Genomic DNA, 21,038 nt, shown 5'->3' with positions numbered 1-21,038 from the left:
TTAGACAAAAAGTCATACTATGATATGATGTACAAAATTTGATAAAAAAAGTCATACTTTAGCAAGTCGTCAAATTTTGACAAAAAAGTCATACTATAATATGACGTGAAAAATTTGACAAAAAAGTCATACTTTAGCATGTGGTCCAAAATGAGACAAAAAAGTCATACTATAATATTTCGTCAAAATTTTGACAGAAAAGTCATACTTTAGCATGTCGTCCAAATTTTGACAAAATAGGCAAACTATAAAATGACGTGAAAATAAAAAAAAAAGTTATGCTATAGCATGACGTGAAAAATTGGACAAAAAAGTCATCGTATAGCATGTTGTCAAAATGAGACAAAAAAGTCATACTATAATATGTCGTCCAAATTTGGACAAAAAACTGATACTATAATATGACGTGAAAAATTTGACAAAAAAGTCATAGTGTAGCATGTCGTTCAAATTTTGAAAAAAAAGTCATCGAATAGCATGACATACAAAATTTGACAAAAAAGTCATAGTATAGTATGTCATCCAAATTTTGACAAAAAAGTCATAGTATAATATGACATGAAAAATTTGACAAAAAAGTCATTGTATAGCATGTCGTCCAAATTTTGACAAAAAACTGATACTATAATATGACGTGAAAAATTTGACAAAAAAGTCATAGTGTAGCATGTCGTTCAAATTTTGAAAAAGTTTACCGAATAGGCATGACATACAAAATTTGGATGTCATAGAGCAGCATGTCGGCCTACCCTTTGACAAAAACTAGATACTATAATATGACGCAAAATTAACAAAAAAAGTGTAGTATGTCGCCTAAATTTAGAAAAAAGTCATCGAATATATGACATAAATTTTGACAAAGTCATAGTATAATATGACATGAAAATTTGGATAAAAAGTCACAATATATATGCCGTGGAAAATTTGAGAAAGAGTCATACTTTTAGCATTGTCCAAAAATGAGACAAAAAGTACTATAATATGATGTGAAAATTTAATAAAAAGTCAGCACTTTAGCATGTGGTCCAAATGAGACAAAACATATCTATAATTTATTTCCCGCCAAAATTTTGACAAATGAAAACTATAAAATGACGGAAATGAAAAGAGGCGGCAATATGAAAATTTCAATACGGTGCGCCATCGAGCAGCAAGGTCAAATGAGATGCGTGCCATACGGCATGTCGCTCACCCTTGACAAGAAAGTCATCGAATAGCATGACATACAATATTTGACAAAAAAGTCATTGTATAGCATGTCGTCCAAAATTTGACAAAAAAGTCATAGTATAATATGACATGAAAAATTTGAGAAAAGAGTCATACTTTAGTATGTTGTCCAAATTTAGACAAAAAAGTTATACTATAATATGTCATCCAAATTTGGACAAAAAAGTCATAGTATAGCATGTCGTCTCTTTTCCGTAATATTACTTTGTAAAACAGGGAAAGCATGGCGAGGTGGCCGAGTGGTTAAAGCGATGGATTGCTAATCCATTGTGCTCTGCACGCGTGGGTTCGAATCCCACCCTTGTCGACAGAGTCTGTATTACAGCATGCAAACAATTAACTACACACTTGTTGTAGAACTTTGTCTTGTGTCAATAAGTTTATTTGAGAAATCAAGTATAGGCACTGAAACAAGGCAATCAAAGATGACAGACTTCAAGATGTATGTGGTCGAAAAAGTCACCGAAATGACATATGTCGTTCAAAATTTGAAAAAAACGTCATCGGTTAGTATGTCGTCCAAATTTTGACCAAAAAGTCACACTATAGTATTGCGTCAAAAATGTGACAAAAAAGTCGTAGTATAGTATGTCGTCCAAAATAGTCATAGTATAGTATGATGTCATACCATAGCATGACATACAAATTTGATAAAAGTTATAGTATAGCATGTTGTCAAAAATGTCATACTGTAGTATGACTTTTTTGTCAAATTTTTCTTCTTTTGTTTTCTTACGTTGTTACAGGTCAGTTAAACTACATTGGCTCCAGTCACCAGCTGTTTCACCTGCTGATGCTGCTGATGTTTTATTGGTGGCTCGAGTCTTCAGGTTTTCTACTGAGTCAGAGACACACTCACTTGTGTCCTGAAGCTCCACAACAGCACTGACACGCTGCAAAGCATCCTGGGAAACTCACTCCTTCACACAGTAAACACATGATTGCGTCCCATTGTTAAACTTCATGTGTGACAAAGTCTTCAGAACGTCAGGTGATACACAGGAGGACACGGAGATTTAATTGCTGTCATGTAATGACCTGGAAAAGGAAAAAAAAATCATATTAAATAGACCTGGAAAATATGTTCTAACCCAGAGGTTAAACCAAAGGAGGTTTAGTTTTTGTAAACCTTTTGCTTCTTGTTGATAGAAAAAAAGCAACGCAGAGGTAAAGGGGGCGGGGTCTCATCCTTATGTCTGTGATTGTTTAGGTTCAGTGGGCAGTTACTTGCTATGTTTCTACAGAACAGGCTAAAGTGGTTCTGAAACTAATAATGAAAGTCATTCAACAGTTCAAAATCAGGTTCATGATTTCTGACAGTTAATTAGTTGTAAAATAGTATTGTTGATGTTTATGTTACAGATAAATACACCGATGTACTTACCTGTTTTCCAAACTCTGATCAGGGCCAAGTGCAATGTCAAAGGTCAACATGTCTTCTAACCACTTCATGACAGAAATGAGACAAAAGCATATTTACTTGTTCACTCACTTCAGTCATTGAATGTTTGTTCAAACTCTTTTTAGTTTCATTTATTTATTTTGTTTGTGTCCAAAAAACAAACTTTAAATACACTGGATATAACGAAAAAGTGTATGACTTTTTATTTCATGTTAAAATGTTTTTAAAGAAGAAAAACAACATTCGTCCCTCCTCATGTTTTCACGGCAACGACTGCAACTCAAATGCATAAAAAAAAAGGTCAAGGGGAGGAGCTCAGGTCAAGGCGTCACGGTTAAAAACAACGCTATCTAGAAAGTCGCGTGTTAAAGGAAGAGTTCAGGTACTTTAAAAACTCCGAACTCTCCTTCTAAGTTTGTAATCACAGTACAGTTCGAGCGTTTCTGGTTTGTTGCAGCATTACAGGCATCAGCACACAGGGGGCGCTCACACGTCCTCAGGGTTTAGGTCATCGTGTCACAGTTTCACACACAAAGAAAAAAAAGACCCAAACCTGAAGAGTGGTTTGACTTTTTCCAGCCTCAGGTGAAAGTCAGTGTTTGGTGGGAAAGGGGGCGGCGCCAAACGGGTCCAGGTCCAGTGGCTGTGACGGCGCCCCCTGCTGCTCCAAACCTTTGTGTGCAGCGAGCTCGGTGAAAGGCACCGCCCCAAAGTCGTCCATGGTCTCGCTCTCTCTCAGACTCATCCCGTCTCCGACGCCGTGATGACGACAAACGTCCTGCAGGTGAAACGGTTTCGCCCCAAACGGATCTAAGATGGCGTCGTCTGCCGCCACAGACGGCGCCATGGTGACGTCCACGCCGATGTTCTCTTTGGAGTCGGACGCGCTCAGGAACTCGTTGCTGCTCTGCGAATCTCTGCGTCCGACCTTCTTGTGCCGGCGGACTCGCTCTGGCGTGCGGTACGTGGGCTTGTTGATCTTGCGCCCCCCGGTGGGCGTACCGTGGTGTCGCTTGCTGGCGGCGTCCTGCCGGGTCTTCCTCTGACGCGAAGACAGTTTGTGAAGACTTCGCTGCTTGTGATGCGGCGGCTGCTGACAACTCGCCGACTCGTCCAACGGCGGACGGAAGATGTCGTCCGCACTTCTGGAGGTGACAGGCGGGGGCGCCGTGGAGCCCGGCGGCTCGAAGGGAGAGAAGCCGAAAATGTCAATGCTCTCGAGAGAGAGGGGAGGAGTCTGGCCCAGGGGGACGTCACTGCTGCTCTTGGACAGGTGACGACTGAACGGCGCTTTGGTAAAGACGTCAAAGTCGTCTGTGGTGACGCGGCGGGGATGTGGTTGTTGTTCGGGGCTCACCTGTGTGGAAATGATCCCCGCAGATTCGATTCCTCCATGAAAAGGGGCAGATCTAAAAACATCCACTGCCTCCACAGCGTTAGGAGGAGTGATGAGAGTGGAGGGGGAGGAGTCAGCTGGAGGGCTCCTCCTGCCGGTGACAGATTTCTTTTGTCGACTCTTGACGCTGACGTCGTCGTCGTCGTCTTCATCGTCAGAATCCGTGAGCAGTGGGTTCTGACCCAGATCGTCGGCTTCTGTATCTTCTCCGTGTTCACAGGTCAAAAGCTCCTCCCCCTCCTCCTCCTCGTCCTCGCTGCTCTTCGGCGACGGAGGATCAGACTCAAAGTCGCTGTCGCTGTCGGACCCTTCGTCCACTCGACCGCTTTTGATCTGCTTCACCGCAGGAAGCTGAAGATCAGAGACGGTGATAGTTTTGATGTTTGTTTGTTTGCTTTTCATCAAACTGGAGCCTGGAAAACAAACAACAACAAGCTTTTATTTATGTATTATATGCAGAAATGATTACATTATATAACTAAATGTTATTGAGTGTTTCAAAATAAACACTTCAATACAAACATGGTCAGCAGGGGGCGCTCAAGTCACAAAGTCTGCAACTGTTCAGTAGAAGAAATTCTGAGGAACTACATCATCATCATCATCATAATCTAATCTAACATACAAACACCAGGGATTATTATTGATAAAAAGACAAATGTTGCATATTGCGGCTTTAAATCTAACGATGAACAAAAAAGGAGAAATTCGAGAAGATCAAGATTAGGATTAACGTCATAATCCCAACACTTTGTTTTAGAATGAGATTAACGGTTTCTGAAGAGGTCAAAAACTGTAAAATTCAAAATGTATGGTGGTCCACATGTGGACTACAAGACTCAGGTTGGACACACTCTGTCTCTGTGTGTGTTTCTGTCAATCGGTGCGCAGATTATTTTCTGATTAAAGACTTTTTTTTGGGGTAAAAAAAATGATTTTTCCTAAACGACTAAAAACGTCTCATTAACAACTGGAACCAGTCCAAGTCTGTGAAGACACACACACACACACACAGACCTCCTGCTGAGACACAAACGACGTCTCCACGTCCAAACTGGCAGGAAGTGATGAAACATCAGCCAACGCTCGATTTACTGAGATAAAGACGTAAACAAGGACGTAAACAAAAACGACGTCATGTGACCAAACAACCTGAGCAGCTTTTCCTGTTTTCACATTTAATAACCAAATTCATTCATTCATTTCTTCTATTTATATATCAGTAAAAAAGTTATATTCAATAATTAATTAAAAGAATAATAAAAGTTATTAAAACAGAAATCTTTTTAATAAAAGATTAAGAACATAACGTCAATTTTTTTAAAAAATAATAAAAAATAAAAGGAAATCACATTAAAGGATTTTAAAACCATGACTCAGGAGATTTTTATGAAGCAACTGAAATGATGAATCAGTGAATTTCGACTATTCACTAAAACATTTGACCGTGTTGTACATGAATTTGTTAATTCACCTTCACATCTTCAGTGTTATTAAACATTTTTTTAACGAACATTAATATAAAGCTGATCCCAGTGAACAAATGAAGTTTAATGTCATTTTAAGATCGTGTGAACGTGTGAACCACTTTAACTGAATCTGATGATAAACATTAGGTGTTTGTTCTTATATCAACAGTAAAAAATAAAAATGTCATGTAATAAATGTCTCACCCTCTCACACCTTCATTCACCCACAAATACTGAGTGTCTTTATCGTCTCCTCTGCCCGACAACAACTCTCTTTAAAAATCTGATTAAACATGAACGAATGAATGTTTCAAAAATAAAGCTTTGTCCAAATAAAGAGTTAAGAGTAAATTGAAGGAGTTTCTGGACAGACTTAAATAGGAGATTAAACAGATGAAAACATTAATTAATGTTAACTCATTCACTGAAACAGGAAAGTTTGATTTATTAAAAGTCTCTAAAATCAGTTTGAAAGAGAAAAGAAATGTTTCACACACAGACACGTCATTGACTTTATGCATTCCCTAACCCCTTAACCTTAACTTAACCCTTAACCCAATTCTAAAACTAAAACCAGTCTTAACCCTGAAAAAGCCCTTAAACAAATAAAAGTAAATAAATAAAAAATAGTTAAACGTGTTTGTGAATGGAAGACAGAGCGTCGGGGCGTGGCTGGAGGACAGAACGCTGGTGTGCGATTGGAGGACAGAGCGCCGGGCGTGATATTGGAGGACAGATGGAGGACAGAGCCTGGTGTGCGATTGAGGACAGAACGCCGGGCGTGATTGAGGACAGAGCGGGCGGATATTGAGACAGAACACCGGGCGATTGAGGACAGAAATTGAGGACAGAGCGTGGGCGATTGGAGGACAGAGCGGGTGTGATTGAGGACAGAGCGCCGGGCGTGATATTGGAGGACAGAGCGCTGGTGTGTGATTGGAGGACAGAGCACCGGGCGTGATATTGGAGGACAGAGCGCTGACTTAAAGACGGCCATTTATCGTCAGGAAACATCTTGTTCTGGGGGCAAAGGTCAAAGGTGGAAACATTCAAACTTTTCTAAACCTTGTGATAAAAAAATGAACCAAAGTGAAAAGTGATTTTTAATGTTTTCCTTTTATTTCTCAGTAAAGAAAAAAAAACATTGACACTCACAGTTTTCATACAGGAAACAGGAAGTGGAGTAGAAGAAGAACGTATGGATCTATAGGTGGCGCTGTTGAGTGGCAGAAGCTCTAACATCTACAGCTGATGTGATGACTCAGCAGAAACACATGAGGAAGAGGAAGCAGAAGAAGCACAGATGTAAACAGACCTCACTGTTTTTATTTCAAAGAAAATAAGAAATCAAACTTCAAGTCTCTGCTCGCTCGTCTCTCTGTTTTTGGCTTGAACCAGAACCAGAACCAGAACCAGAACACATGAACAAGATGTTTCAGACTAAAATGGCCGCCTCACTACATGACAGAAAGAAAACAAAGACGTTAAACGTGAGATGAAGAGACGTAACGCAAGCGTGAGCAGAAACAGGAAGTGATCTCAACTTACCGTGTGTGTGTGTGTGTGTTATTCTTACAGTTTATCTCACTGTTACAGACGTGTGTGTGTGTGTGTGTGTGAGTGGTTTACAGACTCAGGGCCCTGAACTGTCCCTTTAACATGTCTGCATGTAATGAATGAATTAACAGCAACAAACAGCCCTTTGGTGTGACAATGACTTCAATATCAAACATTCTGACGATGATGTCATCACTTCCTTTCAACGCTATTTAATCCCAAGAATGTGCCATCACACACACACACACACACACACACGTGTCAGACCAACAACAATAACACAAGTCACATTTGTGAAGAAGACAATTCTATAAAAACTGGGTAAAAGTCAAGAGTTTGTTGGTGAAAAACAAGAAGTGACATGAAGGCACTTTCAAAAGTTCTAAAATGGGAGAAAAGTTCATGAAATGCATTTAAAAACACACACACACGCGTGTGTTTAAATGCATTTAAACACACGCGTGTTCTATTTAAAAACACACACACGTTTCCTCAGAGTGGCGTGTGCTGGCAGTGACTTCATCAAACATCCTGAGACACACACACACACACACACACACACACACACACACACACACACACACACACACACACACAAACACAGTAAAAACAAAAAAAGGCAGATCCAAAAATTGAGACATTTTTTCATTCCAGCCTCAAAAACGACAAAAAAAGAGAGCGAAATAAAAGTTAGATTTTTTTTGGTTTTTCTTTGATTCAAACTGAATTTTGTCTCCATTGAAAATAAAAATGAATAAAAATGTTATATTGCATCTTTAAACCTGCGAGATGAGTTCACCACAGCGTGGATTAAATATAATCTCTAACGTGATTATCAAAAGAGTGACGAGCATCATCATTATTGCTGCATCATCACAAGGGTCAAAGTTCAGACCAGGTTTTTAAAAAGATGATTTTAGCCTCAGTGAATAAAATCTACGTTAGTTTAAGTTTCTACGATGTCTACGTCACATGATCACGTCTTTATCTCACACACACACACACACCAAACCTCAGAGAGGGAAGCAGTGATTTTAGCTGCTGCTGCTCCTCTGCTGCCTCGTGTGGTCACTTTGTGTCACTGATTTGAGTCTAAATGAAATATTTTAAAAGCCGAATTTTACAAAATAAGACGTTTGAACTCAGTGATGGAGGCAGCAGTGTGTGTGTGTGTGTGTGTGTGTGTGTGTTTTACAAACTTGACGCGATCATGTGACGGAGATCAGAGACTCAGCAGCAGGGGGCGCCGCTACCTGAACTCTCCCTTTAACCTCACATGGAGTTTGTTTGTATGAAAGATTTTTGATTTTTGTCATAAAATGTTGTCATGTCACAAAAACAAGAGCTCCAGGGTTTTAGGGGGCGGAGCTTTGAAGGCTGATGAGAGGGGACAGGAAGTGTACATTAGTTTTTGTGAGAAATTTGGCGAGTGCGTTTGTTTTGGAAGATTCACACGTTCATCACTTCAAACACAGTCGAGCTGCTGATTTGCATAAAGTGTTTGAATGTTAATTATTATTATTGTTAATAATAATTAAGAAAAGTGTCTCACGACTCTGTGACAAAAATCGATTTCCTCAGAATTTAGACAAACATGTATTTAAATGAATCCTGGAACCAGAACCAGAACCAGAACCAGCTGTAACGTCTGTTCACTACTTTTGTCTTTGTTTAAATGAACTGGTACCAGTGATCAGTACTGAAAAATATTTAAAATATGGATCAATTCTTTATATTGGCGGCAGCAGTGAGAGGAAAAGTACTTTTCATATAAAGCCAGTTCTGATGACTTCGACTGGATCAGTACCTTCAGTGTAGTACCAGCACCAACATCTCTTTCATTTATTTGAAATGATTCGTACCGACGAGGATTTTTGCTCTGGTCCGCGGCCGCATTCCATTTCACTGCTGAATGTTTGGCGTTGGATTTATAAAAATGTATAAAAACAGATGAAGAGTGAACAAAAGCACCAGCACTGAAGCTAAGAACAAGCTAATGTACACATCATTGCTCAGAGAGGACAGAGGCGGCTCCACAGTGTCGGGTCCTCAGGGACAGACTCCTCTAAGACTTGCCTGCGCTGGACACAAACGGGACTGAGCCAAACAGATCCTCGGGTGGGAGGGGCTTAGTGGCGACGAGGGCGGGCTGTAGTCGCTCCGTTTCCACGCTCGCTGTTCTCTCCACCAGTTTATCTGCGAGGAGAAGATCACAGAGAGGTCAACGGAGACGTCCACGGAGACGTCCACGGAGACGTCCACGGACGGCATCGACACTTGTTCTTTTAAAAACAGAAAGCAGTTAAAGGGAAAGTTCTGGGTTGTTGTGGCTGCACGAGGCCGTGACACACATGGTCAACACTGACTATGCTGTGAGCGCCCCCTGCTGCTGAGACCCTATGATAGCTATGTCACGTGATCAAGTCTTTATCTCGCTGTGAGACAGACGACTGTAATCCACTCACTCTCCCACACGCATGCGTCATTTATTTATAGATTTATTTTGAATCATAAATGTGTTTTTATTGTGAACAAAATGGAATTCCACATTTATTGTAAAGTTCTGGAGAAGATCATTGTTATTAGTCCACGATGGAACCTTTGATTGGCTCCTCCCCTTTAACAGTGAAGGTCAGCGCTCACTCACTCGCTCTGAGCAGGTCAAACTCGCGGTCGATCAGCTCCTCCTCCGTCAGTTTGGAGAAGTTGTCTTCTCCAAACGGGTTCCAGCCCGACATGTCGGGGGGGTGACTGACGGTGCAGCTCTGAGAGGGAGGAGTCATCCCGTCTGAGGCCAGCAGGGGGAGTCTACTGCAGAGAGCCAGTGAAACAAACACAGGTCACAGTACATGAGATTATACTGTAGATATACTTAGATTATACGTAGATTATACTCCTGCATGGAAACACTAAGTCAAACTAACATAGTCCGATTACTCCTGCATGGAAACACTTGGTCTGACTAACATAGTCCAATTACTCCTGCATGGAAACACTTAGTGAAACTAACATAGTCTGATTACTCCTGCATGGAAACACTTAGTCACACTAACATAGTCCGATTACTCCTGCATGCAAACACTTGGTCTGACTAACATAGTCTGATTACTCCTGCATGGAAACACTTGGTCTGACTAACATAGTCCGATTACTCCTGCATGGAAACACTTGGTCTGACTAACATAGTCTGATTACTCCTGCATGGAAACACTTAGTCACACTAACATAGTCCGATTACTCCTGCATGCAAACACTTGGTCTGACTAACATAGTCTGATTACTCCTGCATGGAAACACTTGGTCTGACTAACATAGTCTGATTACTCCTGCATGGAAACACTTAGTCACAATAACATAGTCTGATTACTCCTGCATGGAAACACTTAGTCACACTAACATAGTCTGATTACTCCTGCATGGAAACACTTAGTCACACTAACATAGTCCGATTACTCCTGCATGCAAACACACTTGCATGGAAACACTTGGTCTGACTAACATAGTCTGATTACTCCTGGAAACACTTAGTCACAATAACATAGTCTGATTACTCCTGCATGGAAACACTTAGTCACACTAACATAGTCTGATTACTCCTGCATGGAAACACTTGGTCACACTAACATAGTCGATTACTCCTGCATGGAAACACTTACTAACATAGATTACTCCTGATGGAAACACTTGGTCTGACTAACAAGTCTGATTACTCCTGCATGGAAACACTTGGTCTGACTAACATAGTCTGATTACTCCTGCATGGAAACACTTGGTCTGACTAACATAGTCTGATTACTCCTGCATGGAAACACTCACAATAACATAGTCTGATTACTGCATGGAAACACTTAGTCACACTAACATAGTCTGATTACTCCTGCATGAAACACTTAGTCACACTAACATAGTCCGATTACTCCTGCATGGAAACACTTGGTCTGACTAACATAGTCCGGTTACTCCTGCATGGAAACACTTGGTCTGACTAACATAGTCTGATTACTTCTGCATGGAAACACTTGGTCTGACTAACATAGTCTGATTACTCCTGCATGGAAACACTTGGTCTGACTAACATAGTCTGATTACTCCTGCATGGATACACTTGGTCAGACTGGAGTCAGACTTGTCCAACATGTCCTCCCCGGTCTCTGACCCTGAAGTAAAGAGGAGACGACGTCTAAACTGCAGCAAGTACAGACACAACAAGACGAGAACACTGTAAATGTCAACAGGAAACTGAGTGGATATAGCGCCACCCACTGAGGCGGAGTCAGACCTTCACAACCAATAAATCCAGCATTCACACACAACAGTGAGTTCACGGAAGACAGACGGTACCTGCTGTTAGTGTGTGAAGGATCCACAGGTGAGAGACCACAACCTGCTCTAGATCCAGGTCCAGGTCCAGCAGAGGGTGTGGTCGTGTTATAAGAGCCGAGGGGAATCTGGAACTCAAGAGGGGAGGACATGTAGGGGAGAGGCTGCTGCTGCTGCTGCTGCTGCTGCTGCTGCTGATGAAGCTGCTGCTGCTGATGAAGCTGCTGCTGCTGTTGTTGTTGTTGTTGTTGTTGGACAAAAGCTTGGTGGTACTGGTGCAGCTGTTAGGGGAGGAAGAGAGGGAGAACAGGGGACGGGAATGAGGGACGGACTTTTGACTTCAATGGTGAAACAATGGGGGCGGCGAACGCAGCGATGAAATGTCGTTAGTAACCAGTTCTGGATTTGGAAAAAGCCGGGGACACGGTGGAGGAGAGGGGACGAGGGAGCGACAGTCAAACAACCAACAAACAAAAACAACTTTAAAGATGCTTTAGATACGAGGAGGCAAAGAAACCGGGGCCGTTCACATGCAGCGATGTTCAGCTTCTGCTTTCTTTGCTCCTTAAAACAAAGAAATTATTCACACTCAGTCATTTTGGTTTGTGGCCAAGTTATGAAAATAATCTGGAGCATCTTCTGCTTCACCGAGCCGACCTACTTCTGTGGCCTCAGTTTAAGAGAAAGTCTGTGTGTGTGAGTGGTCCACAAACACCTACCAACAGCGAGATAAAGACGTGAGCATGTGACGCAGAGATCACGGGAACCCAGTGTGAAACATGAAATGAATCCTCAGGGTTGTGCTTTTATTAATCTGAATGAATCATCTCTTTTTTCCTATTTCCAGTTAAAAACATGAAGCTGATCAGAGCTTCATGGTGTCACTCAGCCGCAGGTCCAAGTTCACACAGAAACTTGTGCTTGTGAAACAGATCTTAGTTTTCTTGGGACTAAGTAATAGACGTAGGTGGCGCTCTCTCCCCCCGTCTGAACTGCTTCATATGTCACAAAGTGACTGCTCCGCTCCTCCCTCTGTCCGATCCCCTCGTGGCTTCGCTCAGACCAGATTGCTTCTGAAATAAAACAGATGGCGTGTGTTCGGTGTGCGCCGCACATTTGGAGGACCTGTGTGTGTGTGTGTGTGTGTGTGTTTGATTCCGTCGCTGTGTAAATACGAGTTTTCTGAATATTTGGACGCAGTCAGCAGGAAGTTTTGAGCGTCTGCTTCCAATCGTGTTTGGCAGCGACGCGAGGCGTTTCGAGAGGAGACGTGACGAGCTGCCAGCGTTTGGAGCGGAGCGAGCGCTTTGAGGCCGTTGTGACATTAAAAGGAAATCTTCAGCTCCGTGAGGTTTCACGCTGCGTCTCCATGTGTTTCACCGTCATGTGCTCAATCTATTTATTGCAGTTTTGGATAAAAATCTTCTGTTTTCAAATCCTGTCATGATTCTGAGTTTGAAGCTAATTCCCTCTGGTGGATGTTTATTTATCAGCAGCACAGACGGGTTTGGTACCAGGTCCAGACCTGTGACAGAGGAACTCACCATGGCTGCGTACTGGGCTTGGGCCTGGGCCTGGGCCTGAGCCTGAGCCTGAGCCTGAGCCACCTGCTGCTGGTACATGGGCTGCATCATCATCATCATCATCTGCTGCTGCTGCTGCTGCTGCTGCTGCTGCTGCTGCTGCTGCTGCTGCTGCACGGCCTGCTGGTACTGGACACGAGTCAGAGAGACGTTAAACATGTGAACGCTGCTGAGCTCGTTCACAATGTTACACACAGAATGAATTCAGTCTACAGCAGTGACAAAAACACAGGAAACACCACGAAAGAAGCAGATTTGTTCATAATTTTAACATTTCATTTCATTTGTTCCTGTTAAACTTAAAAATAGTATTTTAACAGAAAAATCAGACCGTGTGACAAATAAATATCAACTTCATCTGTGTATGTAAGATGTTATTCTTTAGTAAAATATATACATAAACCTTAGCAGGTTTACATGAATAAGGTTTAGATCTGTGTCAGTTCAATTGGAAATGGGTCATTATTATTATTATTGTTCATATTATTATTTTTTCAGTAAAAATCCTGTCATGAATCTGGTCTAACAAGAAAACACTGACTTTAAGCAGTTAATAAAATCTACATCACTTTAAATCTCTGATATCTACGTCACATGATCACATCTTTACGTCACTGTTAGACCTTTGTAAAGCGCTCACTCTGCTCTTTAAGGCTGTAAAACAATAGAACAATGATAAGAATAATTATTATACATTTCCAATATAATGGGACACAGATCTAGAGACTCTCTGTGTTATTGTGATATATAATAATAACGATGATGTACCTGCAGGTAGTGCAGATGCTGTGCATTAGCATGCCGCTGCTGCTGCTGCTGCTGATGCTGCTGCTGCTGCTGATGCTGCTGCTGATGCTGCTGCTGCTGCTGATGCTGCTGCTGCTGCTGCTGCTGCTGCACAGCTTGTTGATGTTGTAGCTGCTGCAGACGCAGATCTCCAGGCTGAAGCTGCTGTAGGACACGGTGCTGCTGACTACCAGGCTGCAGCTGCAGCTGCGACTGTGGCTGCACTGAGCCCGGGGACGGAGCTGAGACCACACAGAATCATCATCATCATCATCATCATCATCATCACAGAGACGTCAGAACATACAGACCTCAGGTGAAAAACACAGAAGGTCATGTTGGATGAAATAGTTTTGAATATAAAATCAAAAACAAAACGACCTGAACAATCATGAACAATCATGAACAATCATGAACAATCATGAACAATCATGAACAATCATGAGCTCTCTCCTCTCTGGTCTCCCTCACAGATCCTCCACAAACATCAAAGGGTCCAGAATTTAGCTACAGCATCATCACCAGAACCAGGACCCCCTCATACCAACACATCACCCCATCCTACAACAACTCCACTGGCTCCCAGTCAGTCTAACAATGCAATTTCAAATTCTCCTGTATGCCTATAAGGTCATCCACAACATCGCCACCCCCTCCCGCTCCCTGAGATCCTCCTCCCGCTCCCTGAGATCCTCCTCCCGCTCCCTGAGATCCTCCTCCCGCTCCCTGAGATCCTCCTCCTGCTCCCTCAATACCACCTGCTTACAACTATTATATTCAGTAGTAAACAGATAGTATACTATTAAATATAGTAGTATTAATAGTAGTACAGTAGTATACCATTAAATACAGTAGTAGTAATAGTAGTACATGAAGTAAACCATTAAATCTAGTAGTATTAAATACAGTAGTAGTTCAGTAGTGTACGCTCTGTAATTCCTCTCCATTTTCTGGTTACTGTCGTCCTGTTTCTTGTTGTTGTTTGTGAGTTTTGCCCTTGAGTGTCAGAAAGGCACTTATGAATGAAATGCATTATGATTATGATGATGATGATGATGATGATGATGATGAAGATGTTCCTCACTAACACAGAAATAAAGGCTGACCTTTCTGTCCGTTGCTGAGCGGCGCTGAAGGCACGCTCATCTTGACGGGGGTGACGGCGTTGGCGAGCGGCAGCACGTTACTGTTGGCCGCCTTCGGCCTCTGTCGAGGAGCGATGGACGTCTCCGTCGGTCCGACACACTCCGTGATCCTGGAGACAGTCGCAGGTTTTTATGTGAATCCGTCTCCGTCAGAGTCAGTTCACCACGAGACAGAGAAATCAAAGTACCTGGCTTTTGTGATGCTTTTCTTAGCAGCGACCTCACTGGCTGTTAGAGGCTCAGGCAGAGACGTGGGAATGACCGACTTCTGCAGACAGAGCAGCAGAGCATTGTGGGTATTGCTATGACCAGGATTATTTATATTGTAGATATTATTAGTAAATAAATAAAACACATTTCATGTTAACAATGGTAATAATTATAGATAAAAAAAGGATCATTTATAACATATTAATAATTTCACAACTCATTCCAATTTTATGTTTTCACTCGTTCATCTTCAGTTTTCATTGGAAAAGTGGTGTGATGAGTTTGAAATGAGGTTTAGATAAAAGAAAAAGTCTGTGGTCAGTGACTTACACAGAGATTTGGCACTGGACAGTCTTTCCCTGCAAACTTAAAGGCAAAGTAGGAAACTTGGTAAATGTCTGGTCTCTTCTCCTGGTCTGGTTCGAGCATGAATCCTGGAACAGAGAGAAAACAACAACATTATTATTGTTATTAGTATTATTACACCGACACTCAACCTCACAGGCTGCTGACCTGCAACTCCTCTGTTTGTCCACTAAGACAACAATGCATTAGACCAGCTTTCATATGTTAATTAGATAAATTAGTTCCACTTAGTGATCAAACCCAAACTGATACTGACTAAACCCAAACTTGTGATCTGATCAAGTGATCAAAAAACTTAGTGATCAAACCCAAACTTAGTGATCAAACACAAACTTAGTGATCAAACCCAAACTTAGTGACTAAACACAAACTTAGTGACTAAACACAAACTTAGTGATCAAACCCAAACTTAGTGATCAAACACAAACTTAGTGATAAACCTTGATCAAGAAACTGATCAAACCCAAACTTAGTGATCAAACCCAAACTTAGTGATCAAACCCAAACTTAGTGACTAAACACAAACTGACTTAAACTTAGTGATCAAACCCAAACTGATCAAGCCAAACTTGATCAAAAACTTAGTGAAAACCCAAACTTGTGATCAAACCCAAACTTAGTGATCAAACAACTTAATCAAACCCAAACTTAGTGATCAAACTTCAAACAAACTTAGTGATCTTAAACACAAACTTAGTGATCAAACCCAAACTTAGTGATCAAACACAAACTTAGTGATCAAACCCAAACTTAGTGATCAAACACAAACTTACTGATCAAAAACTTAGTGATCAACCCAAACTTAGTGACTAAACACAAACTTAGTGACTAAACCAAACTTAAAAACTTAGTGATCAAACCCTAAAACTTGACTAAACACAAACTTAGTGACTAAACCAAACTTAGTGATCAAACCCAAACTTAGTGATCAAACCCAAAATTACTGATCAAAACTTAGTGACTAAACAAAACTTAGTGACTAAACCCAAACTTAGTGATCAAACCCAAACTTAGTGACTAAACTTAGTGACTAAACCCAAACTTAGTGATCAAAACACAAACTTAGTGACCAGTGAAAACACAAACTTAGTGACTAAACACAAACTTAGTGACTAACACAAACCAACCCAAACTTAGTGATCAAACACAAACTTAGTGATCAAACCCAAACTTACTGATCAAACCCAAACTTAGTGACTAAACACAAACTTAGTGACTAAACCCAAACTTAGTGATCAAACACAAACTTAGTGATCAAACACAAACTTAGTGACTAAACACAAACTTACTGATCAAACCCAAACTTAGTGACTAAACACAAACTTAGTGACTAAACACAAACTTAGTGACCAAACACAAACTTACTGACTAAACACAAACTTACTGACTAAACACAAACTTAGTGACTAAACACAAACTTAGTGACCCCAAACTTAGTGATCAAACCCAAACTTAGTGATCAAACACAAACTTAGTGATCAAACCCAAACCTTTAGTGACTAAACACAAACTTACTGACTAAACACAAACTTAGTGACCAAACACAAACTTAGTGACTAAACACAAACTTACTGATCAAACAGTGCAACTTGAGGGAGAATCTAGAGTTGTCAGGAACAATAAAGGTTCCGTCACATATGGCGACTTGACTCTCCCCGAACGGAAGAGTGAAGAAACACAGCTTGTACAACAAGCATCCGAGTGCCTGCAGAGACAAACACACACAAATGACATGTCAATAAAATGAATCTCTATAACACATTTAAAAACAACCAGGGTCAAATGTACAAGAACAACCAATAATAAAACTCTTTACATACACCAGACGCCTCTGTTGAACACATTTGCTTTGCTAAATGTTGGAGAAAGCATGTTGTCAGGATTTTTAAAGGGGACATATTATGCAAAATCCACTTTTTAACCATTTCAATCCTTATATTTGGGACTCTGGAGGCCCTACCAGTCTCCAAAGTGTGGAAAAAGAATACTCAGTCATGTTTTCGTGGTCCCCCTTAGTGTAAGTATAGGCCATAAAACACTCAGCGAATGTTACCGCCCCACCAGTAAGTTTACTTGGAGAGCTCCACCTTAGCTCCACCTTGTCCCTGCGAGAGTGTAGGCGAGGGAGGAAGAGCGCTATTATGTCAACGCGGAGGGACAAGTGTGCTGTTGGTGGCTGCACAGTGTTTTACAGAGGATTTTTTATATGAAGCTAATGTGCCGATGATAAAGTCAGCAAACGTGTGTTCGTGTGTTCGCACCACTTCACATCAGTATTTAGTCAGCGACGTACAAAGAGGACAAATCAGAAAAATCGATTTTCATTTTTTTAACATCGCCCAAACAAATAAATCTCATTTCGATTTAAAATCGATTAATCGCCCAGCCCTAGTTGAACGGCAACGGTTCACGTTCAACTGTTGTCACGGTAGCGTGAGCGTGCCGGCGTCGACACACCACCTGGAAGAAGTGGGTGTGTGTTTGCCTGTGTCTCATTTGCATGTAAAGGGAGCGTTCTGAAAGGGGCAGGTTTAGCAGGGTTATTAAACTGCTATGATGCTTCATCCTTATGGTGTTTTGACCAAAGCATAGCGTCACAGATATGTTCATTAGGACACCAGGGAACTATTTTAACTTGGAGAAATAGGGTATAATATGTCTCCTTTAAGTCTTTTTAACTTTGATTCTTATGTCGGACACGCACACACACGCACATATATATATATATATGTATACATATACCCATATATCGGCTTTAGTGGTGATGGCTTTCCCTGCATACAAGTTGATCATCTCTGGTGCTCGATATGACAGAGTAGTGTACCTGAGACAGGGAAGCAGAGGTTATTTAGACTTTCTTATTTCTTGATCATTAAAGAACAAACGAGTGCTGCTGTCACACAGATGTCAGAGGAGCCGTGCGTGAGACTCACTTCTTAATCTCGTCCTCCACAGCAGTGACTCCGTCTTTGTGAGGCAGCAGAACTTTGTGAGTGGCACTGCCAAAGTCACACAGCACGTAATTCCCCTGGTCGTTCAACAGGATGTTTTCAACCTGCAGGAACAAACACAGGAGGAAACAGTTTGTACGAGTGATTAACAACAGGGTCAAAAGGTTGTTAAACCCAACTCTAGATCCATGTCTCCACCAAAACGCTCCTTTGTGAACTAAAAGCACAGAAGTGAATAAATGTGTGGTCTTCAGGAGGAACTCAGGAACTTGATTGAACACGTGAATCAACAGTTACAAATGTGTTGGTATAAATAATCAACATCATTTCAAGTTAAGTAAAGCAGTTAATTACAGCTTTTAAGGACAGAAAGTAAAAACACTTGTTAACAGGAAAGAGAGGTGAAGAAGAAAAGAAGAAAAATCTCAGCTGAAACAGATTAAAACACTGTCATTTAATCTGTTATTACAGAGATTTGAAGCAATGTTTCCATCGCTGAGGTGGATTTATTTTTTGCACCTGGTGAAATATAAAACTGTCTCTGACTCTAGAACAACATTTATAGTCTGTCAGTGACATTATGTTCAGTATTTTCAACCAAAATAATATTAAATATGAGACGCGTCATCAAAAACTGACAGAGATGACAAAAAATAAGGTTTTAATGACATGGCAAAACTTTCTGAGAGGAAAAACGTGTGCGTGTGTGTGTGCGCACACAGCTCAGGGTTAAAGGGCTTTTTTTCTGCACTCTCACTCTGCCTGGACGTGGACGTGTGACTGGGCCTCCTCCTCCTCCTCTCCTCCTCCTCCTCCTCCTCCTCCTCCTCGCTCTTTTGTGTCCCTGTGATGTTACATAAGCCTCGTAGGCTGAGAGCAGACAGACACAGGACTGTGGAGCTGAAGGAGCCGCTCTGTTTCCAGCCTGCTCCAGCTGGACCGAGCACAGCGCCCCCCACTGACGAGGCTCTGAGGAGAGTTCAAGCATCCAGGCTGACACTGGCTCCACGCCACCTTTCATTTTAAAAAACCCCACTGTGGAAATCAAGTCGGCTCAAAAGTGGGATGATCCTGGCGACAGAGGCTCAGACAGAGAGAGGAAGTTTAATGTTACAAGACTGAGAAGAAAAGAGGCGGAGAAGCAAAGAACCTGGACACGTGAGGGAGAAGGAAGTAAGGGAGCATAAGAGGAAGCAGAGGAGTGAAGTGAAACCAGAGGAATCTTTCTTCTTTAAGTTCTTTAAGTACTGACATCCTAATGCTGTGAGCGCCCCCAACTGTTGTAAACCACTCACTCTTAGAGACCATTTCCACTGATCGAGAAAACCCTTTGGACAGGAAACTGAAGTTTGTAATCCACTCACTCTCCCACACCAAACCTCAGAGAGACAATCAGGAGCTGCTGGTCCTCTGCTGCCTCGTGTGGTCACTTTGTGTCACTGACTTATATCAGAATGAAGATTTTTAATGCCGAATTGAAAAAAGAAGACATTTGAACTCAGTGATGGAGGCAGCAGTGGATCAACAACTCCTGTGTGTGTGTGTGTGTGTGTGTGTGTGTGTGTGTGTGTGTGTGTGTGTGTGTATGTGTGTGTGTGTGTGTGTGTGTGTGTGTGTGTGTGTGTGTGTGTGTGTGGGAGAGTGTGTGTGTGTGAGAGTGTGTGTGTCTGTATATACATGTGTGTGTGTGTGTGTGTGTGTGTGTGTGAGTTTGTGTGTGTGTGTGAGAGAGTGTGTGTGTGTGTGTGTGTGTGTGTGTGTGTGTGTGTGTGTGTGTGTGTGTGTGTGTGTGAGAGAGTGAGTGGATTACAAATTTCAGTCTCACAGTGAGATAAAGACGTCAACACGTGATGTAGAGATGGTAGACTTAGACTGACAGGGGGCGCTCATAGCACAGCTAGTGAAAGTCTCTAAGTGTTTCCTGGTTTTGTTGTGGTCTCTGATGGTTCACCTTCAGGTCTCTGTGGATGATGGGCGTCTTGCACTGGTGAAGACGAGCCACGGCCTCACAGGCGTCACAGAAGATGTGGAGAACCTCGGACTCACTGAAGCCCACGTTCAGACGCTGGTTCATCTGCTTCACCACCTGACCCGCTGCACGAGACACAGACACACAGACCGTGAGACACAGACAGACTGTGAGACAGACACACAGACCGTGAGACACTGACAGACTGTGAGACAGACACACAGACCGTGAGATACTGACACAGACAGACTGTGAGACAGACACAGACAGACCATGAGACACAGACAGACTGTGAGACAGACAGACTGTGAGAGAGACACAGACAGACTGTGAGACACAGACACAGACAGACTGAGACAGACAGAGTGAGACACAGACAGATGAGACACAGACAGACTGAGAGAGACACACAGACCGTGAGACACAGACAGACTGTGAGACAGACACAGACAGACCATGAGACAGACACAGACAGACATGAGATACAGACACAGACAGACTGTGAGAGAGACACACAGACCATGAGACACAGACACAGAGACTGTGAGAGAGACAGAGACACAGACACTGTGAGACAGACACAGACAGACCATGAGACACAGACACAGACAGACTGTGAGACAGACACAGACAGACCATGAGACACAGACACAG

The 21,038-nt window shown here is 42.0% G+C and overlaps 1 protein-coding gene and 1 non-coding gene across 3 annotated transcripts in view; one reads left to right on the top strand and one right to left on the bottom strand.

The window, feature by feature from the left end:
- Nucleotides 1-1,455: 1,455 nt before the first annotated feature.
- trnas-gcu lies at nucleotides 1,456-1,537 on the top strand. The gene has a single exon. It is a non-coding gene; the product is annotated as a tRNA-Ser (tRNA).
- A 285-nt stretch (nucleotides 1,538-1,822) lies between these two features.
- bmp2k (BMP2 inducible kinase) overlaps nucleotides 1,823-21,038 on the bottom strand; it is a 37,499-nt gene continuing 18,283 nt past the window's right edge. Inside the window, exons 5-17 of one of the 2 annotated variants that reach the window (XM_044025620.1) lie at nucleotides 20,367-20,509; nucleotides 18,398-18,519; nucleotides 18,207-18,288; nucleotides 17,037-17,169; nucleotides 15,429-15,532; nucleotides 15,077-15,156; nucleotides 14,850-14,998; nucleotides 13,726-13,985; nucleotides 12,919-13,086; nucleotides 11,396-11,655; nucleotides 9,702-9,862; nucleotides 9,131-9,250; nucleotides 1,823-4,441 (exon numbers count right to left, since the gene is read on the bottom strand). In XM_044025620.1, coding sequence (XP_043881555.1) covers nucleotides 3,225-4,441; nucleotides 9,131-9,250; nucleotides 9,702-9,862; nucleotides 11,396-11,655; nucleotides 12,919-13,086; nucleotides 13,726-13,985; nucleotides 14,850-14,998; nucleotides 15,077-15,156; nucleotides 15,429-15,532; nucleotides 17,037-17,169; nucleotides 18,207-18,288; nucleotides 18,398-18,519; nucleotides 20,367-20,509 — 2,999 coding nt within the window. In that variant the 3' untranslated portion in view covers nucleotides 1,823-3,224. Of the gene's footprint in view, nucleotides 4,442-9,130; nucleotides 9,251-9,701; nucleotides 9,866-11,395; nucleotides 11,656-12,918; nucleotides 13,087-13,725; nucleotides 13,986-14,849; nucleotides 14,999-15,076; nucleotides 15,157-15,428; nucleotides 15,533-17,036; nucleotides 17,170-18,206; nucleotides 18,289-18,397; nucleotides 18,520-20,366; nucleotides 20,510-21,038 lie in introns of both variants that reach the window. The other variant, XM_044025619.1, reaches the window with a different exon arrangement.

Source organism: Solea senegalensis, linkage group LG5 (assembly GCF_019176455.1).
Source record: "Solea senegalensis isolate Sse05_10M linkage group LG5, IFAPA_SoseM_1, whole genome shotgun sequence".
Lineage (NCBI taxonomy): Eukaryota > Metazoa > Chordata > Actinopteri > Pleuronectiformes > Soleidae > Solea > Solea senegalensis.
The sequence above is the reverse complement of the archived record's forward strand: the minus strand, read 5'-3'. Positions and strand labels throughout refer to the sequence as shown.